Below are 26042 nucleotides of genomic sequence, written 5' to 3'. Positions count from 1 at the left end.
GCCTTGCCCGCCCTCAGGGCCATGCATGGAGCTCGGCAGAGGACCCCTATCCCGTGCTATCCCAGACTTCTGCCCGGCAGAGGACGGCTGGGGTCAGCCCTGTGCCCCGAAGGAGGAGCTAGAGCCAGAGGGCAGCAGCCGTGGGGGCCGAGGGCTGAGTCCTGCATGATCCTCCCTCGGTCTTGGGGTCTGGGGCACCTGTCACCCTCAAAAGTAAATCAGCCATGACACCCACGGGCTCCACAAAACCCAAGGAGGGAGTAGTCCTTGGGGAAAATTACAAAGTTCTATGAAGCTGGCACCGAAGGTGGGAAACAGTGTCAGCAGGGGGAAGGTGGTCAGGGTGACAGTAGGACCTGTCCTGGCATCCCAGCAAGACTGTGCCCTCCATGCCCGGGAGGTGGCCCGTCCTCCCTTCTCTTCCTGAGCAGTGCCGTGCGGCCCGGGTCAACGATCGAACCCAGCTCCAGCCTCCAGCCTCCTCCCCTCGCCCAGAGTCCAGGTGGCAGCTCTGACTGTTGGCTTGGACGGCGCTGCTGCTGCAGCTGGTCTCAGAATCCAGGGCGAGGAGAGGCGGGGCTGCCCTGGCCGCTCTGCCCGGGCACAGCCTCTCCTCAGGCGGCCAGGTGGGTCCCAGCGTGGGAACAGGGACAGAGCTGGTCTCTCCCTCCCCAGCGCGGGACCTTGTGCTGTCCCAGGGAAGCCTGCCCCGGGGGGTGGGTGTGGGGGACAAAGGACAGCCTCTCTGCCCTCTGCACAGGGACTAGGAATGGTGTCAGCGCACAGCAACCTTACAGCCCGGGACACCTCCTCCAGGATGTTCTCCTGGGCTTCCTCAGGAGGAGAGTGGTCCCATACAGCCAGTGTCTCGCCCTCCTGGGGTCTGCCTGCTTCCGGACCCCAAGCCTCTCTCAAAGGCAACACTGGGGCTGGGGGGCTCTGAGCCTCCCAGCAAGGGCTGCATATGCAGCAAGCGCACAGTCAGTGTAGAGGATGGACGAGCTGACCGAGTGCAAGACAGACAATGGACAGGATCCGTGCAAATAAGAATGCAGCTCTCTGGTTGCTAACTACTTGGCACTGCCCCTCTGAGCCCTTCGCAGCTGGTGGTGGCATCAGAGGTTCTTGTTCTTCCTGCTTTCCTTGGGCACTTACTTCTGCCTGTGATGGGCAAATGCCCGGCTCTGTGCAGTAGAAAGCTGGTGTCTCTGGAGGGGTGCGTCAGGAGCTGTACAGGGCAGGACTTGGGGGGCATGGGGCCTGGCCTGGGGGCCAAGAGGACCAGGCCCGGTTGTGCCGGGAAGAGCTTCCGGCAGCCTTGGTGTGGGTGGGTGCTGTGCTGCTGCTTCCCCGGCAGGCCCTGCCCACACCCTGGGCTTGGCTCCTGGAGCAGGCAAGGGCTGGGGATCACAGCAGCCACTGAGGCCCCGTGTTAGGGACAGGAAGTGAGCGTCAGGGAGGAGAGGAGGGGGCCTGCCAGGTCACCACAGAGACAGAGACCGGGCTCCAGGCTCCCTCCCGCCAAGCCGCCCACTTGGCGGCTGCCCCGCTGGGCTGGCCGAGCACCCTCCGGGCGGTGCGTCCCGCCCACACTCGGGGCGGGGACACTGGGCAGCTGCGAGGGGGAGGGTGGGCCTGTTCCGGCTAGACCACGGCTTGGGAGGAAGGAAGGCAGTGACCGTGCCTCCACTGTCCAGACACGCAGGAGGAGGTTGGCCCCCCGGGGGGTTGGGCCGGGGCTCCTCGGGAGCGGGGCTGAGGGGCTGGGCTGGCTGCAGGCACCGTGGGGCCGGTGGGCGGCCAGGGTTCCCCCAGGAGACACCCGGCCAGGTTCTTTTTCTGCTTGCCCCGTTGCTTCCCTGCACCCGGCCAGGCTGAAGTGCTGCTGGAGCCCGACAAGATCCCCCTGGCCCAGTGGTGCCTACTAAGCCGCCCGGGGTGGGGAGGCAGCTGCAGGCCGAATCGGGCGAATGTTGAAGCAGCTGCTGCAGGAGCAGTGGGGACAGTGGACTGGCTGGGTGGGCGTGAAGGCCAGCAGCCTTGCCCGGGCACAGTGGGACGGAGGCGGAGCTCCCACAGGTGTGCTGTGCCCGGCCTTCGAGTGTCCCCTCTGGGTCCCCCGCTAATACCCCCCAGGACACTGCTTTTGGGCTCCTGGATGACTGAGCACCTCGAGGACCCAAGGTAGGGACAGAGAGGGGGCCACCCAGGCAGGGTCCTGCAGCCGGCAGCAGAAGGGCGGGCGTCACCCCAGGAGGCAAAGGGTCACCGAGACGCTGCCAGTGACTTTTCCTGCCCCAAGGCTCACAGCACGGACCCTAGCTCCCCGCTGTACCCGCCGCCCTGGGAATGGGCCTGGGGGTCGGTGGGGCCACTCATAGCCCTCTGGGCCTGGCCGGGGGTGGGAGAGCTCGCAGGGTTCATGGCCGGGTGACCTCGGTTACCTTTGGAACTACTCTGTTCCTCAGTTTCCTCTCTGTGAAACAGGACGATGGTGTCCACAGGAGAGCGGCAGTAAAGTGACTTAGTAAACTACAGACATTCCTCGCTACGCCCGAGTGAGGGTTCCTGCAACTAGGTCCTTAAATGAGAAGTCGCTAAATGAGGATTTGTATGTACTGTGCTCATTACAATGAACTGGCCGGAGGAAGCTCCAGCTCGATGGGTTTGCTTCTGTTTGCATGATTTTTGTATGCCGTGCTGTAATGTACAACAGATTGTAGAACTAGCACTGTACGGTACAATCGGCATAAATTGCAGTACTGCATAAGCAGGGTGTACTGTACAAAAAAAGACCCTGAGAATCTATAAACCAACAGCAAAACAATCTATAAATAGGACCTAAGCATGGTACAAAAAAGACAGCTCCTCAGTGCCGTGGTCATAAGTCTGGACAGTTGTTGTACAGAAGGGTCATTAAATGAGGAATATCTTACTAAGTGAGGTCAGTTGTGAGTGTCACCGAGGGTTCCCAATCGACCAGGCGTGGCCACTGCCTACGGTGGCAGGCAAGGACCCTGCAGGGGCAGGCAGCAGGGAGGTGATGGAGGAGACACGGGGCTGAGGTCGGTCTCGGCAGGGTTGAGAGAAAAGGGGCAGCGCAGGACACTCGGTCTCAACCCGGCCCGCTATCGGGCCTCAGGACTGGATCCCTGAGGTTCTGGGCCAGCCCAAGGGGGCAACGGGGTCCTGTGGTGAGATGGCAGGGGCGACCTTCACGGGGAACTGCTCCCACGGTGGGGTACTCGAGGCTCTGCTTTCCCTAAACCCAAGGCGGCTGCAGGTTTGAGAGGTGACTGGAGGCTCTAGGAGAGCTCCAGGGGGGGGAAGTGAGCACGGGGGTCCCTGCCCACCCTTGAGGTCCTCTTGTCTCCGTGTCCCCAGTCTTGAAGCGCACAGGCCCGGTGAGCCCTGCATTACAGACACATGCGGAGCGACGTCAGGGCGAGCGGGCGTCTGGCCCTGCGTTCCAAGCTGATAAAGGAGACAGACAGGAACCGGAAGCAAGGCTGAGTCCCTTGCTTTGGTCACCCTGGGCTTCTGCAGGCCTCCCTGGGTGCTATCACATTTTTTTTGGTTTTTCTACGGTACCGGGAACCGAACTCACGACTTTGAGCTTGCCAGGCAGGCGCTTTGCCGCTGAGCTAAATCCCCAGCCCCTGGGTGCTATCACATTAATGCAGTGTGGGTGGCACGGGGGTTGCAGCTAACGCCCTCCTACTCCTGCGGCCTGGAGACAGGGCGCCGGTGGTCCCTGGAGGCACCTTCCCTCCCCGCGTTGGGCAGGACCCTCCAGGGAGAAGACCTGGGCCCTGTGCTGTTCTTCATCCTCCGGGTGGTCTGGGAGGGCTTCCTGGAGAAGGAGGATCTGGGAGGAGCCTGGAGGCCAGTGGGGAGGACAGAGGAGCAGGATGAGGCAGAGGGCACGGCAGGCCCCCACCCTGCATCCAGTCCCACCCTGGAGCCCCTGAGCCTTTGCAGCTTCTGCCTTGGCCACTAAAGGACTTCAGGGCCACTGAGGGGAAGGACCCTTGGGGCCTCTGGTCTGGGGCACGCTGGGCCGTCCCCCCCCGCCCATTCTGCCTTCCCACACCACCTCTCCACCTGGCTGTCCTGCCCTCCTGCAGGGTCTCCCCTCCCCCTGTCACAAGCTGTCAAGGCCTTGCGTGGAACCCTCCTGCTCCAGCCTCTCTCATCATGCTCTCCTGGTCCGGTGTCCCCACCACACCCGGCTCCTTCTGGTTTCTGGCCTTGGTTCTCTGTCCTCACGACCCCTCCCTGATCTTCGGCGTCGTCCCTCCCTGGTGGCCCTGGATTTTCCCGACTCCCACGTGGGTCTCTGCAGGCGGCACCAGCCCTTCTTTTCTGCCACCCCTCTGGGGCTACGACCCTGGCCCAGCTGGTCCTGCTGTACCCAGGTCTCCATCCACCCAGATGAGTGAGGGATGAGCTCACACCCCAGAGGGGCCTCGGGAGGAGCCCTGGGCAGAGACCGGCAGGGGCAGCAGGGCCTGGGACACAGCCCAACCTGGCTCTGTGCCCTCAGCTCCTGCCCGAAGCCCAGAGCCCCATGGCCTCGCTGAGCCGAGCCCTGCGCGTGGCTGCCGCCTACCCTCGTTGGAGACCAGCCCAGCACCTGAGGCTGCAGACTCTGGCCGGTGTTACGGGCCCCACGGCTGAGAAGAATGTGCCCTACCACCGCACCCTGAAGGAGGAGGCCCAGGGCCCTTCGGCGGCAGCCCAAGGACCCAGCCAGCCCCTGCCCAGCACAGCCAGTGTGGTGATCATTGGCGGGGGCAGCTTGGGCTGCCAGACCCTGTACCACCTGGCCAAGCTGGGTGTGACTGGGGCCGTGCTCCTGGAGCGTGAGCGACTGACGTCGGGGACCACCTGGCACACAGCAGGTAGGGCTCAGGCACAGGTGGGGCACATGTGGGGTGGTGCGGGGCACATGAGGGGTGCAGGCGGGTCACAGGGTAGTCACAGCCCCAAGCCTGGGAGAGGCACCTGGGTTGGAAGGGGGAGATCACTGGTCAGTCTGGGGGTGGGCAGATTTGGGCACAGGGCTGGCCCCCAAGTCTCTAAAGCGCTGCAGTGGGAAGAGGGACCGTGCTGCCCGTGTGCCCCCGGGAGAGGACGCAGAGCCCAGGGCAGAAGGCCCCTGTACTCTGTCCCATGTGTGAAGCCCCTTCCCCAGGACAGCCAGCCCTTTGAGAGGCATTTGCTGGGGGAGGAGGGCGGTGGGGCACTGCGGGCACTCTCCTGCCTACCCAGTGGGTGTATCTCGAGCAACTATAGCGTGGGTGTCCACGGGCGCTGACGTCTGCCCCATAGCCGGGGCTGTGCTGGGAAATGCTCTCCCAGTGCACACGCTTGCACATTCCTACGCGGTAAACACGGGCTTGGCCAATACCAAGCTGCCAAGGTGAGGTCAGAGCAAGGGTTCCCAGCCTGGGCCCTGAGACCCCACAGAGTCCCCCAGGCTCACGGGCTCTCCGCATGCTCGTCCTTGTGCCCCCTCTTCTCGGGGCTCTGCTGCAGAAGGGACAGCTCTGCTGCAGGGACCCCGGCTGGGTTTCCGTCAGCCCTGGCCGGTGTCCTGGCCCTGCCACGAGCCTGCTCTTGGACTTTGGACGTCCTGATTTCACTGTGAACTAGTGTGTGCTCCTCAGAGGCTGCCCTGGTACTCGGGGAGTGGGGGTCACCCCGACAGATTCAGCCCTGGCTTGACACAGTCGGCCTTTGACGGGGGGTGGGGGGCCTGCTGGCCTCAGGGTCTCCAGCTGTGACCAGGCTCAACCTTCTCACGCTCTCGGGCTGAGCCTGCCCCGCTGCAACCCTGCTGATATTTGATGGGGAGCAGGAGGTGCAGCCTGCCTTGTGGCGGACTGATGTTGCCCGCTCTGGGCCAGGCCTGCTGTGGCAGCTGCGGCCCAGCGACGTGGAGGTGGAGCTGCTGGCCCACACCAGGCGTGTGGTGAGCCAAGAGCTGGAGGCGGAGACCGGGCTGCACACGGGCTGGATCCAGAACGGGGGCCTCTTCATCGCGTCCAGCCGGCAGCGCCTGGATGAGTACAAGAGGCTCATGTCGGTGGGTGCACCGGGGAGGGGCGATACCGGCAGGGGTTCGGGTGGGTGAGCTCCCTGAGGGGCCCCAGCTTGCCACGGGAAAGGAGCCCTGAGTGGTCTGGACTCAAAAACCCTGCCCTACCTGGCCCTGGCGGGCAGGGCTGCCCCTCTGCATTCATAATGCCAAGATGGAGATCTGATTGGCTCAGCTCATCCTTAGTTCTGACCTAGGAACCCTTGATTGGCTGCCTTTAGGCCAATCAAATGTGGTGGGGCCCTTGGGGGCGTGGTGGCCTGTGTCCATTCCTAGTCCAGCACGGAGTGCAGTTTCCTCTTTCTTGGGGAACCGGTGGGACCCAGGACACCTGGTTCCCAGGCCCCAAATATAAGACTGTAGGGACGATTTTTATGTATTCTAGGTAATAAACCTGCTGTACCATGTACTGGCCCAGTTCTTTATCACCTGCACAAAGGAATGGGGTAGCTCTTAAGCCCCAGCCCTGGTGGCAGAGCTGGCCAGCAGGGGGTGGGAGGGCTCCAACCCCCACACTGCCTGTGTCCCACGCTGCTCCTTTACCTGCTGCTGGAGCAGGCTGGGGATCCAGCTGGTGGCCCGGAGGCTCCCAGAATGGCTCCCACCACTGCGTCTCCTCTGGCCCCCTAGCTGGGCAAGGCCTATGGTGTGGAGTCCCACGTGCTGAGTCCTGCGGAGACCAAGGCTCTGTACCCGCTGATGAACGTGGACGACCTCTACGGGACCTTGTATGTGCCACAGGACGGCACCATGGACCCCGCCGGCACCTGCACCACCCTCGCCAGGGCCGCTGTGGCCCGAGGAGCCCAGGTACTGAGGGCTGCGGCTCCGAGCCCACTTGTCCTCAGAGCCCTGAGAGCAGCGGCTGCAGCAGGCCATTCATTCTCTACCTGCCAGGTGACCTGGGGCCAGGCAGGCGAGGCCAAGTCTGGAGCCTGCAGGGGGCCAGCGGCTGTCCTGTCCCCCTTCCCCCAGGAGGCCTGCCCTGCCACACCAGCAAATCCTCCTAGCATTCTTCCTTATAATTTTTATCTTCCTGTGTCTCAGCCCTGCACAGAGTTGTAGAAAGATTTAAAAAGAGAAAGACACAAAGAAGAAGACAGGGATGTCATCCCCAGTAACCACTGTTGAGCGTGTTGCACCCCAAATGTTTTTTCTGTGAAGATACACGTGTGCTCAAAAGCAAGTTGTATAACCTTTAAAAAACCAAACAAACAGCTGGGCTTGGTGGCGCATGCCTGTAATCCCAGCACTCGGGAGGCTGAGGCAGGAGGATCGTTTCGAGTTCGAGACCAGCCTAGGCTACAAAGTGAGCTCAAGTCCAGCTTGAACTGCATAATGAGACCCTGTCTCAAAAAAAGAGACCGAAAAAAAACCCCAACCAACCCACCAACCAAACAAACAAACAGCAAACAAACACATACTAACTGGACTACAAATATCTTTCAGAGCTTCACTTAAATTTTAGAAAGCCGACTTTTCCTTGTGATCAGCCCCGCCCCCTCTATTTGCAAGTCCAGGGATGGGTGGGCTCCATACTCTGGGCTCTGGTTTTAATTTCCGGTTTATGCAAAGTCTGCCCCTAGCAGATGCCCTGTTCCCACGTCCTCCGGATCCAGAGGGGGCTGGGCAGGGGCGGGGTTGGCACCCTGGGAGGCACTTGTGGTTTCACAAGTAGTTCCTCCCACCCTAGGTCATCGAGAAGTGCCCCGTGACGGGGATCCGCATGCGGACTGATGATTTTGGGGTGCGGCGTGTTGCGGCTGTGGAGACGGAGCACGGCTCCATCCAGACGCCCTGCGTGGTCAACTGTGCAGGTGGCAGTGGAGTGTCTGCTGCCTCCCGATGCCCCCCAGCCCCCAGTCCCACATCCACAGGGCTTTCCTCTGGGGCACCAAGTCCCGGGCAGGGCAGAGGCCTGCAGAGGGGCCCGTGTCACTTGGGTGGCAGCCCCTGCGGGTGCCTGCAGAGCTGAGCTGCCGTGCTGTGCCCGCAGGCGTGTGGGCAGGCGCTGTGGGCCGGATGGCTGGAGTCAAGGTGCCCCTGGTGGCCATGCACCACGCCTACGTCGTCACGGAGCGCATCGAGGGGATCCAGGTAGGTGGGGAGCCCCAGGGCCTGGGTCTGGAGGTAGAGGGTGCAGGGACTTAGCTCCGAGCTTCAGCTCCGGCACATTCAATCCCCCTTGGGCTTCCTCGCTGCCCTGGCCTCATCCAGCTCCCTGGGAAATGGGGAGTCTATCACTGGGTGTTAGAACTAAACAGCCCTGGTGGCACTGAGCTGCTTGGCCTTCTGGACCTGGCCCGAGCCCGTCCTTCGAGGTGCAGCCAGTCCAGCTGGTGGCTGTCTTCTGTGAATAAGAGTTTCGGGGAAACTTGTAAGATAATGTGGTGGCGGAGCCTGTCATCCCAGCATTCATCATGGGAGACTGATGCAGGAGGATTGTACGTTCAAGTCCAGCCTGGCCAACATAGTGAAGAGACCCTGGCTCAAAATAAGTAAATAAATAAATAGGGTTAGGGTTAGGGTTGTGGATGGATGTGGCTCAGAGCAAAGGCCCTGGGTTCAATCCCTAGCACTGCCAAAATGAAATTAAATCATATTAAATTTTTAAAAAGTTTCGGAACCTGGGATGTTCGCGTGTTCCCAGGTAGCCCCGAGTGCCTGTCCTGGAGGGCCCGGTTCCTGACAGCTCTGAGCCTCTCTGCCGGCCCTTTGCCAGGGACCTGGCACCTCAAACACCTGGGGCGCCGGAGCTGCGCGCCTCCTGCCCTCCGCCCTCGCCTGACCCCTCTGCTCTCCTCGCTGACCAGTGCCCCTCCCTCCATCATCGCCCAAGCCTCCCCCCGCCCGATTCCCTTTCCTCTCCATCCTGTGTCCGGCCGCTCCTCCCCTACTCCTCCCTCACTCGCTTCCTTGTTGTCGGCCACCCTCCCACCCACACTTCCTGGACGCCTCCTGCAGCCCTGCCCCCCTCCCCAGCTCTCCTGTCCATCTTTTTTTTGAGACAGGCTCTCACTATGAATTTCAGGCTGGCTTTGAATTCATTACGTAGCCCAAACTGGCCTTGAACTCTCGGCTATCCTGCTTCAGCCTCCTGAGTGCTGGGGTTATAGGTGTGCGCCACCATGCCCAGCCAGCCCAGCTTTCTGTCCGTCCCTTGATCCACAGCCTGAGCTGGGACTGAGCACCATGTGGGTCTTTCACGGGCTCCCTGGAGGAGGTGGCCAAGTTTCCAGAGGATCAGGGGTGGCACAGCAGGGGTGACCAGCGTGAGGCAGCCAGCCAGCCCTGTTGGGCAGTTCAGCAAGCTGTGCACTGCAGAGAGACCAGGCTGCCCGCACCGCACTGCAGGAGCCTGGCTTCCCCCTGGTGGCCGGGAAGTGCCAGGCCTGGCTGCTGTGTGCACCACTGGGGGAGAAGGCCGGGATGTGCAGCGGGAAGCTGATCTGGTGGGCCACCCACACATGCAGTCGGCACCCGCAGGACCTGCCTGTCTCCTAGAAGAGGCTTGTGGCGGGCAGCCGTGCCTGAGAGCCAAGCTGGGGTGTGAGACAGAGTAGTCTGGGCTCCGTGGCTCTGAGGTATGTGGGGACTGCCCGCTTGCCTAGGTGGCCCCCTGACTGCTCTGTGGTTGCTGCTGGCTCCGGGGGAACCAGGCTGATGCTCGGAGCTTGTAACAGGGACAAAAGCTGTGTCCGTGGGGGTGTCCGCCAAGTCAGACTGGGTGCCCTCCCTCGGGGCTCCCTGATGTCTTCCTGGGCCCCTCTCTTCGGGAAGCAACAGGGAGAGCTGGCTCCCACACCCCATGAATTTCAAGGTCAGAGCCCAGCTGGGATCGTTTACAAAGCCAGTTAGGGCCCCTTGTGTTTCTGAGTGCCAGGGCACAAGGACAGGGTCGCCGGCTGCGGGATCTCTGAGAGTCTGTAGGAGACAGGGGCCGTCGGGGCGGCAGACAGGTCTTCCAAGGGATGGCTGTGCAGCGGGGCTCTGGGAGGGCACAGGGCCCCAACACTGATGCCTGCCACTGCTCCACCGAGCCAAAGGGGATCCAGGGCCAGGCCTGGTGTCACCGTCCACAAGAGCAGGTGCCTGCAGACTGCCTCACCTTCCCTCGTCCTCCCACTGCTCCTGAGGAGGCAGGTTCCATGACTGGATGAGCTCAGGCTGGGCTCTGAGTCCCGCTCCTCCGCTGCCACTCTGAGCCTCAGTTTCCCCTGCCCAGCCTGGTTAGGAACTGTGTCTACCTCCTGGCTGTGCTGGAGAAGAGAGGAGGAGCTGGGTGGGGCACCAGCCGCGGCCGGTCTTGGGCGGCTGTGGGGACAGTGATGGTAACTTGGGGCCTGGCGTGGATGGCAGGCTTTGAAGCACTGGAGGGGACGGGGCTGTGGTCAGTAGGCGGGGACATCAGAGGGCCAGGGCCATGGCGGCACGGCCGGAGTAGGTGGCTCCTGCAGTGTGGGCCATGGGGTGTGTGGAGCTTGCTGGGCACTCAGCAGCAGAGGCCGGGACACCGGGCCTGCGGGAGCAGAAGCCCGGGCTTTACTGGCCACCAGGTGTCCCCACTGTCCTGCTCCATGGCGCTCTGGGTTTTCTTTGTTTTGTGTTTGGAGTAGGTGTGAGCAGTACTTTTCAGCCAGGCTCCGCCATCCCTGAGAGGTCTCTGGACCTCCTCTAGGCCACCCCTCAAGGGGACATTCCTATTTTGGCCCTGCAGTTGGCCAGGACCACCGGGAGACCTGTTTCGTTCTCTGATGTCCCTGGATGCCGTGCGTTCATCCCCACAGAGCACAAGGCAAGGGACAGAGCCTGATGGGGACCCGGTGCCATGGGTCTCTTCTCCTCCCCCTGGCTTCCGAGTGGCTTTGGTTGTTGGTCACGCAGCGGTTGGCATTCGCAGTATTATGGCTGTGCCCATATTCTTAACTTCTGAGCGAGTCCTGCCCAGCGTTTTGTGTCTCCTGGCGTTATGAACAGCTTTCCCTCCAGCTGCTCAGTTTTATGTGGCTTCGAGGCGTGCGTGTGCCCACTGTGCCCAAAGCCGTCCCCACCACCAGCCACCCCCACTTCCCACCTCAGCCCAGCCGTCGCAGTCACCCACCTGATTTCTGTCTCTGTGGATTTCTGGACATCGCCTACCGTGCGTGGCCTTTCACGTCTGGCTTCTTTCCCTCAGCCTCCTTCTTCCGATGTTGGTCTGCCAGGCGTCTGTACTGTCCCCATTCCCTTTGGAGGTCGATTGATATTCCCTTATGCTGTCACAGGCGTGTGACCCATCCGTGCGTCTTCTGATGGACAGCTGAGATTCTCCCACTTGGGGGCACTAGGAGCAGCGGTGCCAGGCACAATCATGTGCAAGTTTTTGTGTGGACGAGTGTCCCCTTTCCCCTGGGAGGGGTGCTGCGTCCTGTGGCGTCTCTGTAATAATCGGAGGGTCTATGGTGCTGTTTCCCCTAGGAGGGAGACCACAGCACCCCCACCGGCAAGGAGGGGGGCTCCAGGCCCACCCCAGCATTTGCTGTCACCTGTCCTTGCGCCAGGGGCTCTGATTGCAGTTTGATTTGTGCTTCTGAGCCAGAGGATGACGTTAAACATCTTTTCATACGCTAACGGCCCATTCGTACATCTGCTTTGGAGAAATAGCTCCTTAGATTTGTTGCCCATTTTTAAATTGCATCGCTTGTCTTTTTAGCAAGTTGCAAGAATTATTCACATGTTCTGGGTGTGAGTCCCTTAATGGAACATGATTTAGAGGCATTTCTTCCCCTCCTGTGGGCCTCCGTGTGGAAGAACACATTATCAGCAGGCAGGGACGTCCTTCTTTCTTCTCTCTTGATGACTGGACGCTGTCCTCACCCTTGCTGCCCCGTTGCTGCCTGGCTGGAACCCGCGATCTGGTGTTGGGCGGCCGGGGTGTGAGGGCCTGTGGGGGTTTTGATGTCTCCTCCTCCCCGTGGGCCACACTGCTCCTCTGGCTTCCTTCTCACCCCTATTTGTTTTTTTTTTTTGGTTTTTCTCCGGTACCGGGAACCGAACTCACGACCTTGCGCTTGCCAGGCAGGCGCTTTGCCACTGAGCTAAATCCCCAGCCCCCGCTCACCCCTATTTGAAGGGACCTGGGTAGGAGGTACCTATCCTCCATGTGTAACCTGAGGGCCCCATCCACCTGTCCCAGTGTCCTGCAACGCAGAGGCTCAGGAAGCCCATGCTGGCCCAGTGATGCCGGGTGCAAGGACAGGGCCGCCATGGGGCACGAGGAGCCTGGCCCGCCAGCCTTGCCCAATGCTGCGGCCTCCACTTTGCCCTCCAGAATATGCCCAATGTCCGTGACCACGATGCCTCTGTCTACCTGCGCCTGCAAGGGGACGCCCTGTCTGTGGGTGGCTACGAGGCCAACCCCATCTTCTGGGAGGAGGTGAGACTCGTGCTGGGATGCTGGGCTGGAGAAAGATGCATGGTTAGATGGGTATGGGGCCAGTGCCCTGCGGCTGAAGCTCGGCCGGCTAGCAACAGTGCTGGGTCCTCCAGCCTCCAGGCTGGACACGGAGCCTGGGCCCCACCAGAGTCCACACATTTAGTCCACATACAGCGAAGCTTGATGCTGCCTGTCTGCAGGAGGAGGGATCTCAGCTAAGATAAAAGTCCCTGCCCCAGGATGCCTGTAATTTGGTAGGAAGACAAACAATAAGCAGACAGATAAGTAATGCCTTTCTGGATGGTGATCCTGGGCTGAATAAAGCTGGGAAGTTAAGGATCAGCCAGAGAGAAGAGTCTAAGGACGTCCTGCAGACTGCGGCCAGGGCGGGGTCCAAATCAGGGGACACCAGGCAGAGCCTGCACTGAGAGAGCAGCCACTAGGAGGTCTGGGGGCTCTGGCCATGCAGGGTGGGTAGGGCTGGCTCCTGTAGGCTGGGGCCTCAGAGAGACGTGGGGGCAGCAGCAGGCTGGAGCAGGGAGTGTGGGAGCTAGTGACCGCTGGCAGACACTGAAGCTATCAAGGGCGGCTGGTGATGCTGGACAGGATGGGAACAGGGGGGCGGTCCCAGTGCCCCTTGACCTCTGATGCAGCAAGGCCACCCCTCCACCCCCTGCAGGGTCCTAGCTGCTATTCCGAGGACCTGTGTGGCCTTCTTAGGTCGCATGAGACATACCCCATCCTACCTCTGCAGGTGTCAGACAAGTTCGCCTTCGGCCTGTTTGACCTGGACTGGGACGTGTTTACCCAGCACATCGAGGGTGCCATCAACCGTGTCCCTGCGCTGGAGACCACGGGGATCAAGTCTACGGTCTGTGGCCCGGGTGAGTGGGGCCTTGGGTCCTTCGTGCTGGTGACGGTGGGGGTGGTGCCCTTGCCCAAGGTGCCTGTGCCGCCCTCTGCTGCCTGGAACTTCAACTGGGCACGAGGGGCTCCATCCCTGAGCCCTGGGCAGGTCCAGGGCGCACGATGCTCGTGTGGCCCGGCCCAGCCCTGTCTCCAGCCTCTGTCCCTTCTTTCCCCCGGGGCATGCCCTGGCCACAAGACCTCTGCGCCTGTCTCACCCCTGACCTCTGATCTCAGAGGCCAGTGCCCAGCAGGGCACCAGACCAGGGTGGCATGGAAATGTTCCCAAGGGGGTGGGAGCAGAGGGTAGGTCATGCATACAGGTTCCCGTTGCGGGTCACTGTGGGGCCACACTGTCCTTGCCCTGGGGCTGGCACTCCTAGGGCATCCGTGACGGTCCCCAGTCCCTGGGCGGGTGCAGGAGCTAAGGTCCTGGGAACTGCAGGGCCCACGCTGACTCTGGGGGCTGAGATTGGTGGCATGTGGTGCAGGAACTCTGGTTCCTGAGTGCCCTGGCTGGCAGTACCCATACCACGTTCAGCGGCTGCTGGTCCACTCCAGGACCCCACCCTTGGCCAGGGCCGGGGCCGGGACCCACGTCGGCAGCCTAGAGGAGGGAGGAGCTCGGCGCTGGGCGGGCTGGAACTGACTGCAGGGTGGCTGGCAGGTGTGGGCACAGGGGCGGGGGGAGAGCGCCCCCCTCCGGTCCTAGCGGGCCTCGTGGGTGCCCCTCTTCCACCTGGGGGTAACTGCCCCTTTCTGGGGCTGTGGGTCACCAGCCCCTTGGTGCCTCTTGTTCCCCTTGGTGAACTGGGGGACAGAGACCTTGGAGGGGACAGGTGACAGGCGCCAGCTAGACTTGCGGTGAGCGTGCTGAGGGGGGTGCCCAGGAGGAGCCGGGGACCCCAGAAGGACGTGGCAGGGCCAGGAGAGGGGGAGGGGCCTTCAGAGGGGCTGGCCCCGGGGAGTCCATTCCTGTGCCACTGCCCAGCACACCAGTTGTCTACACCACTGCCCCGCCTGCTGCTTCACGATGGGCTCAGCTCTGCTGCTGGCAGTGGGTGGCGTGTGACTCACCCTCCCCTGGCTCCCTGGCATGCGTGGGGCCCTCAGGGAGAAACGGAAAGAGTCCCAGGGGCCCGAACACCCAGGCTGCTCTGGGTTTAATTAACAGTGCACCATGCTGTTCGGGGCAGTGTGCAGGCTAAGACACTGGGCGGAGTGTGGGACATAGCACTTCTGCGGCCGGGCATGGTCGGTGGGCTTTGGCCCCTGGGGCAGAAGCAGGAAGTCCCGGGCCCGACCCAGAGAAGCCTGGGGCAGTGAAGCGTGCAGTGCCAGGATTAGGGGTCAGAGCCCAGGCTTGGGGGGGCACTGGTGGGAGCCCCCACGGCTCCAGGTCCCTTTGCCCTGCACAGGCACGAGTTAAACACGAGGGTCCATGGGCCGCTCTCCCACCACATTCTGGTCTCTGAGCCCCGGCAACAGGCAGAAGCGGGGGCTTGGTCTCCTCTCTCAGCGTTGATGGTCATGCATTCACTCAGTGAACATTGCTGAGCATGTGTTCTCAGGGCTCTGCACTGAAGGAGGTCTGAGTGACAGACAAGTCACGGGCAAGGCCAACCCAGGCCATTGTGGGCGGGACGATGGAGCTGGCTGAGACGGACCTGGCCCTGTGGTGCAGGCCAGGGCAGGGCAACGGGAGGCACAAGCTGCAGAATGGGTGGGAACGTTGCAACAGGCCCCGGGGCCTGATGCAGGAGGAGCCCGCAGAGCCCTGCCCCACGGGGCTGCCTCGGGAGACCTCACTGCCCAGCTCGTCCCTTTCAGAGTCCTTCACGCCCGACCACAAGCCCCTGATGGGGGAGGCGCCCGAGCTGCGGGGCTTCTTCCTGGGCTGCGGCTTCAACAGCGCTGGTGAGTGTGGCGGGCACCACGCAGGGGCCTGGAGGCGGCGTGGGATGCACGGGGTGGGGCCGACTGCAGCTCCTGGCTCCCCTCCCAGGGATGATGCTGGGCGGCGGCTGTGGACAGGAGCTGGCCCGCTGGGTCGTCTACGGGCGCCCGGAGAAGGACATGTACAGCTACGACATCAGGCAGGTGTGCCCGGGGCCGCGCGGGCTGAGCGGCCGGTGCTACAGGCAGAAGCCTGGGGGACCTCAGTGGCTTCCTGGAAGAGGCAGCAGAAGGGAGGCAAAGAAGCCCCAGGCAGGCAGTGCACAGAGGGGTGCCTGGGCCTGGGACCCACTGTACAGATGGGGAGACTGAGGCTGGCAGAGCGGGAGCAAGCAGAGCAGAGCTGGGGACCTGCAGCCCTAGGTGGGCACAGAAAGTCCAGACTCGCCTGAGCAAGGCCGGCTCTGCGATGACCTGCGGGTCACACCCTGAGACCTCATGACCTGTAATCCTGTGACTTCTGCCTGAAGCGCACGCTGAGGACGCCCCCTCAGTTCCTGACCTCCGCAGGGCCAGGGCTTGGGCTGCTCTTGGGAAAGTGCTTGGGGTCAGGTGGCCCGGAAGAGCCGTTCCTCATGGAAGTGCCTCGTGGGGCCGTGGCTGCCCACACTCACAGGCTGGCTGGGGCTGTCAGGTCCCTGTGGGCTCGGGGTGCAGTGGGGGCAGGAACCCCACGCCCTGCTGAACTTCACTGTCCCCGGGCCGCCAGCAACTGTGTCTGTGGCTGTCAGTGGTACAGGCCCAGCCCCTGCTCCTGCCCCAAGCGGCCCCCACCGCCCAGGGCCTACAGAGGAAATGAGCTTCCCAAGTTACTACCGGCATGCAGCCAGGAGGCCTGTGTGCCCCGTGCTCCCAGGCTTCCAGTCCCTGGAGGACTCTGACCACAAAGGTGGGAACCACAGGGCCTCCTGGCCTCCTCCTCCCTGGTCGGCCGTATGTTTCCAAACTGCGCCCGGTGCACTGCTCAGGTATAGGCTCAGGTGCAGACCAGGTCAGTCAGCCCTCAGAGGCTCTGACAGGTGTCCCCAGAGAGGAGCCCCCGTGGGGCGTGGCAGGCATGATGTGGACCTCGGGGCACACGTGAGACCCGCCAGGTGGGAAGAGGAGGGGACGGGAGTCTGCAGGCGCTGGGCCCCGGGGTGAGGGGACTGCAGGGCCTGGCCCTGCTGGGCCGGGGTGGAATCCTGTCCTGCCATCCCTGGGTGGCAGGTGGGGGATGGCCCTGGGAGAGGGGGCGGGGCTGCAGGTGAAACTTCAAGGCCTCTAAGTTCAGTACGGATAGCGCCGGTAGGAGCTGGACGTGGACCCACGAGGGTCCCTAGCTGCCAGGGACAGGCCCCCTTCCTTGGTCACGTGTTTCTGGTGCTCATGGCTTGAAGCTGTTCCCCAGACCAGCTGGGGCCTTCCAGCACCTCCAGGCTGGCTGGCTGTGTCTGGCAGATTCGGGGCACCTGGCTGGTGGCGTGCTGGCGTGAGGGCGGGGGAGGAAGAGGCTTGAAAGGTCCCTTTGTGTGGTGCAGGGGGTGCCAGGAGCCCAGGGCTGGGATTGGGCTGCCCGGAGGAGACCGAGCCAGGGCCTGGCAGGCTGTGGGGCAGCGGCTGAGGGTCTGCAGGCGTCCCTTCCCCGCTGTTCCCTGGTGGTGACCGGGCCTCTGTCTGCATAGACGCTTCCACCACTCCCTGACCGAGCACCAGCGCTGGATCCGCGAGCGCAGTCACGAGTCCTACGCCAAGAACTACTCGGTCGTCTTCCCCCATGACGAGCCGCTGGCGGGGCGCAACATGCGGAGGGGCCCCCTGCATGAGGTACCGGGCTGCGGGGCGATGGGCACTCTCAGAACACCCACCTGCGGCGCGGGGTCTCCCCATGTGTCACGCAGGCACTGCGTGTGGGAGTCCGTCCTGACACTGGGCGCCGTGCGGCCTGAGGTCCGGGCGGCGGGTATTTGATGAGTGGGCATAGTCGCACGTCAGAGAGAGGAACAGCCAGACTGCGGGGGCCGGAGACAGGCTTCCAAATGTAGAGCCTGCTTCAGAGCCTTTGCCCTCCGGCGAGCTGCTGTTTATATGGTGAAACCCGCTACCCCAACCCCTTCTTGGAGGCCTGTCCCTGTGCACACTCCTGTACCCCCCAGGACCCCAGCATCCCTGCCCGTGCCTCCTGCTTGGCTCCACCCCTGATGGTCCCACGTCAGAGGGTCCGCTCCCGGGGGAACTGGGTGGTGCGTGGTCACCCTGGTTCTGAGCACCGAGGGGCTCAGGGAGCGGCTGTTGAGTGGATGGACGAGCATGGGCAGTGGCCGGCACCCCAGCTGGAGCAGGGGCCTCCCTCACGGGCACCCTCGCCCTCTGCATCTGCTGCTCTCTCTCAGTGCTTCAAGTTCCATCCACGCTGCAGTGTTCTCAGAACTCCATCCTTTTTCGTGGCTGAGTAATATTCCGGCGCTGTCAGCATGCATGTGGGTTATCTCTCAGCAGAAGTTGGCCTCTGACCGTGGAGCCATGCTGGGGATTCGGCTAGGAGTGGGACAGCTGAGTCTCACAGGTGGCTCGGGCTGCTGGAGCACAGTGCCACAGACAGGGCCTCAAATATCTTCTTACTCTCCTAGCACCTGTTCCGGGGGTCGGGGAGCCCGCCTGGCTGTGGCCGCCATACCTCTTCTATCCTCACAGGGTGGGAGGGCACCAGCCAGAGCAGAGAGGTCCCAGCCCTTATGTACTCAGGTGACCTTGACCACTTCCTGAGGTCACTTCCACTTCCTGTGGTCTTTGACCACTTGGACCACTTCCTGTGGTCACTTCCTGGCCCAGACCCTGTGGCATAGGGCAGGGCCACCCCATGGGCATTGATGGGGTGCTTGGTGCAGTCTCTAGATTGGGGCTCTGGGGTCGAGGTGGGGTTCTGGGGTAGGGGCGGCAGCCTGGGCTGGGTCCAGGTCCTGAGTGCGAGGAAGTCCCTCTGTCCTCACACCCTGTTGTGACGGTGGCCACAATCACTGTGTCCACACTGTGTCGGCATGTGTGACAGGTGCTCGTGTCCCCTGCAGGAACTCCTGGGACGAGGCTGCGTGTTCCAGGAGCGACATGGCTGGGAGCGGCCTGGATGGTTCAACCCCCAGGGGCCAGCTCCGGTAAGCGGGCAGCAGCACCCTTCCAGGGCCACCTGGACACCCTCCTCCTCCTGCCCCCCCCCTCCCCCAGCTAAGCCCCTGCTCCTGCCCCGCCTCTGCTCCTGCCCCCCCCCTCCCCCAGCTAAGGCGAGTCCAGCCTGGGACAGACCGGGGGATGTCGGCTGGTCATTTGAGCCCCACATGGCCACGGAGCCATCTGAGCCCCTGTGCGTGACAGGACAGGAAGCCAAAGCATGCGTGGGGCCTGGGCTCCACACTCTGAGCCCCCAGAGCCTCTGGGTCACCTGGCCCAGGGGACATGCAGCCTCGTCCTGCCCAGCCAGCGGGCTAGTACCCGGGCCAGGGTGGGTATTGCGGAAGGTACCCGGGCCCCACAGGATCCAGACATCCTCCCAGGAGTCTCACTGATGACTTAGGCAGCTCCAGCTCTTAGTGGATGTGCGTAGGAGGCTGGTTGGTAGGAGGGTGTATCCCTTGGCGACGCGCTCAGTTTACCCACTGAGATTCCCACATCCCAGCCTCTGGGGGCCTCCCCACCTCTTGCTAGGGACGGGCTGGGGACACTGAGGCCAGCCCAGGGGTGCTGTGTGAACCAGATCTGCCCAAGTTAACCCCCTCTCATTGCCGTGCGCCCCTCCATAGTAACCTGCATCCAGGACAGGTCGGACAGCTGCAGGGCAGCAGAGCCAAAGCTTGCAAGTGAGGCTGAGGCCCAGGGCTGGTGTCTTCAGAGCCCAGGTCACTGGCTGTGCTCAGGGACACTTGGTCCCTGGCTCAGTGCCTGGACAGACCTGGCTGGAAGCCTTGTGCCCTGAGTCCCTGGGTGAGGAAAGGAGGCAGGAGGGGGGTCGGGACACCCTTGGTCACCGCACGAGCACCCTTCACCCCTGGACCCCAGCCAGGCTGGGCCCAAGAGACCAGTGCCAAATGTTCCTGTCCTGAAACCTAAGTGTCCCTGCTGGGGTCTCACTGGCGGGGGAGGCAGGCCTGGCTGGGGAAAGGCCTTCCACTCCCAGGGCTGAGCTTCCTGGGTGCCTTGGGCTCGGTTTGTCTCTTGGGATCAATTTCCTGTCTGCAGAAAGGACCACCCTCACTGAAAGTGTGGGGCCCCTCCTGCAGGGCTCACCCAGGGCGGGGACCGGGTCCCTGGTTGCCATGACAGCAGCATCCAGAGGTGTCCTTGCCCCACACCTTCCCCTCCTCCTCAGCTGGCCATTTCTGGCCATGCCCCACTGCCCCAGGTCCGGCAGAAGCCCTGGCAGTGGCCGAGGTCCCTGCCGCCCCTTCTCACCCTTTCCCTGGGGCCGTTCCTCCACCCTGCTGCTCGCAGGGTCTGCAGCTCCTGGTCCTGCAGCCCGACATTGGTGGAGGGCGGGGGCTGGATGGTTGGTGACCGTGGCCTGTGTCCAGGTCCTCGACTATGACTACTATGGTGCCTACGGGAAGCGGCCTCACCAGGACTACGCCTACGGCCGGCTGCTGAGTGACGAGTACACCTTCGACTTCCCGCCCCATCACCACCTGGTAAGACCCGGCCTCCAGGGTCAGCCCGGCTGCTGCTGACTCGGGGTCCCTCTCCCTCTCTCCTCCCGTTCCTACTGGCCCCAGGACTGGCTGGCAGATGGCCCGAGAGTGACGGCCACTGCTCCTGGTGGTCAAGAGCCGGGGAAGGCCGTGAGGCCCGGGCCAGCGTTGCACCACTCTAAGCCCCTCTGGGTCCTGAGGCTGCGTGGTGGTCAGTGAGGGGCTCATCCTCCTTCCCGGGACACAGAGGCTGTGGCCTCCAGTGCGGCGGGCTTGCTGATCCAGGTGCCGGACCCTGCACAGGCTCTCAGGGGACAGGGCAGCTCTGTAGCTGGGGCCACAGTGGGCAGGTGAGGCTGGCCAGTTAGGGCACGGGGAGGCTCATGGAACCTCGCCCAACTGTGTGGCTCCCTTACCTCTGGTGTGGAGGCAACGGTTCTGGGGCCAGGCCTCCCCTCCCGCAATCAGGGGAGCCCTGTGCCTGCCTGGCCCTTAGTGCATCATTGTCACCCCACATTGTTCCCACATCCAAGAGGGGCCCAAAGTCACCAGACCTGAGGAGCTAAGCCTTCCACCCGGGCACTGAGGCCCAGGGACGGCCTGGGGAGCACCCATGGGGCAACTCTGTGAGTACCCGTGGCCTGTGGCTGAGAAGACCAGTGCTCAGTGTCGCCTGGAAACTCTGAGTGTCCCCAGCACTGGCCTTGCTTCCCTCATGCACACTGCATGCGAGGGAAGGCGCCATCCGTTCCCCTCTGTCCCCAGGACTTGCTCCAGTGGCTCCAATCTGCCCAGGTGGGAGAGACAGAAGCGGGAGGCTCCGGGTCTGGTCTTAGTGGCTGCCTTGCGGGGACCGCGCGGGCTGCACCTGGCACCTCGGCTCCCTTGGCTTTGAGAGCTGTGGGGCTCCGGGCCCTCAGGGATCTGTGAGGCTCGGGGGAGACACCAGCTTGGAGCAGGAGTGTCACAGCCCCCAAAGACATGCTCGAGATGGTCCCACAGCACGAAATGCACGCGTGCTGTCTTCGTTGGCAGTGTCCCCAGCCCACAGGTGGAGGTGTCAGTCTTGGGGTTTGGTCTGCAGCCCTGGTGCATTGGCAAAGGTCCCCTGGCACCTGGCGCGTGGTGGGTGCTCGGTAAAGGCTGGTGATGCCTGGAAGGGGGCCGAGGAGAAGCTGGGGGCTTGGGGTCGCTGCGACCCTGGTGCCTGGGAGGACATATGCACCCGGCTGCCGGGGCGGGTGGGTCCTTAACATCTACCCATTTCACTGGTGCGAACTCGCTCCAAAACGAGGTTTCCCGCAGTTCCCAGGGTGACATCTGCAGCATGGGTGCAGGGCCGGGGAGCTGCCCAGCGGTGGGCGCTCCGCGCAGCCTGGCTGAGCAGCCTCTGTGGCTTCCCCGCTGTGATGGCCCGGGCTGTGGCTGCTGCTGCAGTTTGTACTTTTTTAAGTGGTGACAGTAAGGTAGGTGAGGAGGCTCAGCAGATGGGTCTCTTGGGAGAAGGAAGATGGGTAGAAAAGAGGATAGCCCAGCAAGGCCTCAGAAACCTGGCCAGGTGGTTTGTACGCTGTGGGCAGAGAGGGAGGGTGGGGAAGACTGTGGGGATGTAGCTCACGTACCCCCAGCTCACTGACGAAAAGGGCCCCATTCACTGTGGCCAGTCAGCCAAGTTTACCACCATCAGCAAAGGGTCATGTGAGAATGACGGCATCTCCCTGCAAAGGAGACCCCATCCCCACCAGGAGTCGCCCGATCCCCACCCCAGCTGCCGCTGCCCCAGCTGCCACACCGACCTGCTTCCCGTGCCTGCAGATCCGTCTAGTGCGGACATTTCAGACAAGTGGTGGTTCCGTGGGTGTCCCTCTGAGACCGGCTGTTTGGGTCAGCGTGATGATGGGGATCCGCCCTGTTTGGTTTTCCGTTGTTGGTTGATGGGCATTTGAGATGGTTTCCCTCTGGCTGTTGGAGCCATTTCCTCGCTCTGTTGCCTAGTGGCTCCGGTGTTGTCTCCAGGTCTGTGATATGCAGATAGGGAAGCTTTTACTTCTTTTCTACTCTGGATGCCTTCAAGCCTCATTCTCCTGCCTGATGGCCCTAGGCGTGGAAGTGGAGAAAGCAGAGACCCGGTCTGGGTCTGATCTTAGGGGACCCTGGGGTCCAGTGCGGAGGACGGTGTGGACTGTGAGCTCCGGGCGTGAGCCAGCTGAGCAAGGCCGCCCTCTCCCTGCCTGTCATGTATTTTTATCACAAGGAGCTGGATGCTGTCAGGTACCTTTGCTACATCTGCTGGGTGACTATGTGGCTTTTGTCTTTTCTTCTCTTACTATGGTGCACACATTAATCCATTTGGAGAGCTACACTGACCTCGGATTCTTGGGATGACCCAAGGTCAGCGCCTGACTTTCTCCGAGTGATCGCACTCAGTTGGCTGTTTGCTGAGCGTCTGTGTGTCCCTCTTTAGAAGAGGCATTGGCCCGTAGTTTTCTTCTAATTTTGCATTTTGGTGTCAGGGTAATGTTGGCCTCTTAGAAAAAGCTGGAACAAGATCTCTGTCCCAGTTTCGGGAAGTTTGTGAAGATTTGGTGGTCCTTCTTCGACTGCTTGTTGAAATTCATCGGTGAAGCCCGCTGGTCCTGCGCATTTCTTTGTGGGTGTTTTTTCAAGGACTAATTCTATCTCTTTTGTTCTAGTTCTGTTAATATTTTCCATTTGTTTTACCGAGGTTTAGAGATTCTTGCCTTGCCGGGAGTCTGTCCATCTCGTGTCTGATCTGCTGCCCCGCAGCCGTCTGTGGACTTTCCTGTCCCCCTCCTTTCCTCAAGCTGGGCGGGGACACCCCCTTTTCCACTCGGTTTTGTACTCTGAGCCTTCCCTCTTGTTTGTCAGTCTTGTTCATTTTTTCAAAGCATCTGCTTTTGGTGTCGCTGATTTTTCTATCTTTTACTTTGCTTATCTCTGCACTAGTCTTTATTGCATCCTCTTTCGCCTGCCTTGGGCGAGGTTTGCTCTTTTCCAGCTTCTCGCAGGGAAAGTGTGGTCTGGGGTGTTGCTGCTTTTTATTGCCTGGGCCCAAGAGGGAATAAACCCGCTTCGAGCTAGGCACTGGCTGCATCCCGAAGTTCTGTGCTGTGTTTGGTTTCCATTCCAGGTTCTAACAGTTCAGATGGTTTCTTATGGGTGTCTTGTTCAATTTCTCCTGGTTTGAGGATTTTCCACTTTTTCTTCTGCAACTGATTCTAACTTAATTCCACTGTGGCTCAAGAGCCACCCTGTGTGACCTTGGTCCTTTGGGGGGGCGCCATACCTAGCTGGCTGGCTCAGCCTGGGGTCTGTCCTGAGTCACTTCCCTTGTTGCTGGGACAAAATATCTGACATCACCACTTACGGGAGGAGAGATCCATTTTGGCTCACATTTCAGTCCAATGGTGGCTGGCTCCAAGGCCCAGTGGCATGGCGGAGGGGTGTGGCAGAGGAGAGCAACTCAGGGCATGGGGAACAGAAGCAGCGAGAGAAGGGAGGAGCCAGGGCCCAGGCCCCGCCCCAATGGCGGCCTCCTCCAACCAGGCTCCACCCCCAGGAGCAAGTCAGTTATAAAGCCCCCAGTCCAGTCTCCTCCCCATCTAGGAACTCATGAGGTTTTGGGGACCTCTAGATAGGAATCAGAGCAAGAACATCCCCAGACTGGGGCAGGATGCCCTGCGCGGTGTTGCTGAGGCTCATGCAGAAGGGAAGGCTGGAAGGGAGTGAACTTGGGGGCGTGTTGGGAAGGGCCTGGCCCCCACGTCCCCCACGTCCCCCGGGACTTTGCAGATCCAGAAGGAGTGCCTGGCCTGCCGAGGGGCGGCTGCTGTGTTCGACATGTCCTACTTCGGGAAGTTCTACCTGCTGGGGCCCGACGCTGCGAAAGCTGCGGACTGGCTCTTCTCAGCCAACGTCAGGCGACCCCCAGGTATGGGGGCTACCCTCCTCTTCGTGTCAGCCCGGAGGACCCCATGGGCAGAGCCCCAGGCCCAGCCCCACTCCACCTGGCCTGCCCAGCACCCTCTGCCATGGCCAGGCCCTCAGCCAGGTCTCCCAGCTCCCCCGCAGGGCTCCTGGATTAAATGTCCAGGGTGCTCAGGTCCGTCGGAATTTTGGTATCATGTGCTCCATACTGTGTTTGAGACACTGCTCTCTCTATGTTACTTACCCATCTACCAACCCAAAAACTCACCCATGTGTGTCTTTATTCACTCTCAGGGCTGCTGCGTCACATAATCATAGACAGGGTGGCTTAAAACTATAGAGACCCAGGTCTCCCCATCCCAGAGGCCGGAGGTGGAGATCGAGGTGTTAGCCATGCTGTGCCTCGCCGGGTTTCACAGCACGGATAATGACCCTGGTTCCCAATAAAGTCACATCGGTGCTTTGCAGGACTTCAGCAGGTCCAGCTGGGGTTACAACCAACCTGTAACACAGCCAAGCAACCCGTGTCCTGCCTCGCATGACGCAACCCTCTGCTCATGTGGGAGCCCCCTCGAGCCACCCCCAATCCTCCGCCCACCTCTGCCACCTGTGCTGCCCCTTCTGCACTTCCTGTGTACCAATCCACGGTCACATTGCTCACCAGGGCTCGCTCTACCAACCCTCACTTCAGGGACGCATCACCGTACTCCCACCTTTCAGGGTGACAGACGTGGTTGACTTGTCCGTCGCCGGCCCTCTCTGGGTCACTTGACCAAAGCTGAGTCCCTCAGCAGGGCCTTAACAGGTCACGGCCCTGGTGACCTGCCCCGGCTTCTTCTGACCGACTGAGGCAGAGCTGCCTGCTGCACTCTTCACCCCACACATCGTCGCCCCCGGGGGGCCCCCTCGACCTGCACTGACCCAGGTCCCGTCCCCAGGCTCCACGGTGTACACCTGCATGCTGAACCACAGGGGCGGCACGGAGAGTGACCTGACAGTCAGCTGCCTGGCCCCCGGGACCCAGGCCTGCCTGGTGGCCCCTGCCTTCGAAGGTAAGAGGTGTAGGGCGGGCAGGTAGAGCCTGGGCTCTGGCCTGCACAGGCTCTGCCCAGCACAGGCTCTGCCCGGGCCGCTGTGCCAGAGCCCCGCAGTCGTGGCTTGGAAGCTGTCCCCGCTGCTGCCTCTGAGTGGTACCAGCGTGCCTCCTGCCACCAACATTCATGCCAAGCTGTCTTTTTGGCCTCTGTAACTTTCAGTTGCAGGCCTGGAAGGGCCTCGGGTGTCCAGCTTAGTCCATGTCCAGGCTGATGCCCGAACAGCCCTCTTCATCCCTCCCTTCTGCTTGCATGCCCCCAGTGATGGGCCACTCAGCACCTTATGTTCTGTCTGCTTCTCATCACCTCCACCCATCCTGAGGGGCGGGAGGAGGGGCAGAGCCATGTGTCCCCCCCCCCACAAGGGCCACGCCACCTCCCCTGAGACTGCTGGGCAGGGACAGCAGGGTGGCTTCGTGCTGCTGTGCAGGAGGGTTGTGGTCAGCCATCAGGGCTCTGCTCATGCCCACGGTGGCTGCCTAGCCCCTGCTGTGCCTGAGATGCAGAGGGTCCCAGCCGGCCCTGTGGTGTTTGTAATTCTGGGGGGGAGAGCAGGGTTTGCTGAGTGCGGTAAGCATCAGAGTTGGGGTACAGGGCTGGGGACAAGGATAAGATACTAGGCCTCAGTGGACTCCAAGCTGAGGGGTGGAGCCTTCCTGCCTCTGCCTCCCCTCTCAGACCCTGCAGAGATTTACCTGACAGGAAGGAGCCAGGGCCTCAGGACCTCAGCCCAGTCTGCAACTGCAACAGGTGCAGGACGGATGAGAACCTTCAAACCCGGATGGAAACGGGGGGAGAACGAGGCAGGCAGAGCGGAGCTGCTGGTCTCCAGAGCAGGGCCTGGAGCCGTCCAAGGCAGCGTGAGCCTGGGGACTGCACTGCCCGAGAAATCAGCTCCTGGGCACTTTCTATCCAGGCTGAAAGCTTGCCTGGCGAGTGTGCACCGCTCTGGGTGCTTCTGTGCG

At 62.0% G+C, this 26042-nt stretch overlaps 1 protein-coding gene across 2 annotated transcripts in view; it reads left to right on the top strand.

Moving 5' to 3' along the window:
• Positions 1-1596: 1596 nt before the first annotated feature.
• The window catches only part of Sardh (sarcosine dehydrogenase), a 41728-nt gene continuing 17282 nt past the window's right edge, over positions 1597-26042 (top strand). The window contains exons 1-15 of one of the 2 annotated variants that reach the window (XM_005408456.2): positions 1598-1711; positions 4547-4904; positions 5913-6091; positions 6734-6913; positions 7797-7920; positions 8100-8200; positions 12414-12518; positions 13273-13402; positions 15255-15341; positions 15430-15520; positions 17045-17186; positions 18428-18511; positions 19922-20035; positions 23849-23987; positions 24922-25035. In XM_005408456.2, the coding sequence (XP_005408513.1) occupies positions 4571-4904; positions 5913-6091; positions 6734-6913; positions 7797-7920; positions 8100-8200; positions 12414-12518; positions 13273-13402; positions 15255-15341; positions 15430-15520; positions 17045-17186; positions 18428-18511; positions 19922-20035; positions 23849-23987; positions 24922-25035 (1924 nt within the window). In that variant the 5' untranslated portion in view covers positions 1598-1711; positions 4547-4570. Of the gene's footprint in view, positions 1712-4546; positions 4905-5912; positions 6092-6733; positions 6914-7796; positions 7921-8099; positions 8201-12413; positions 12519-13272; positions 13403-15254; positions 15342-15429; positions 15521-17044; positions 17187-18427; positions 18512-19921; positions 20036-23848; positions 23988-24921; positions 25036-26042 lie in introns of both variants that reach the window. The other variant, XM_013506717.1, reaches the window with a different exon arrangement.

This window comes from Chinchilla lanigera, unplaced genomic scaffold (genome assembly GCF_000276665.1).
Source record: "Chinchilla lanigera isolate Chin_1 unplaced genomic scaffold, ChiLan1.0 scaffold00112, whole genome shotgun sequence".
Lineage (NCBI taxonomy): Eukaryota > Metazoa > Chordata > Mammalia > Rodentia > Chinchillidae > Chinchilla > Chinchilla lanigera.
Note: the sequence above shows the minus strand (reverse complement) of the source record. Positions and strands in the feature narration are given on the sequence as shown.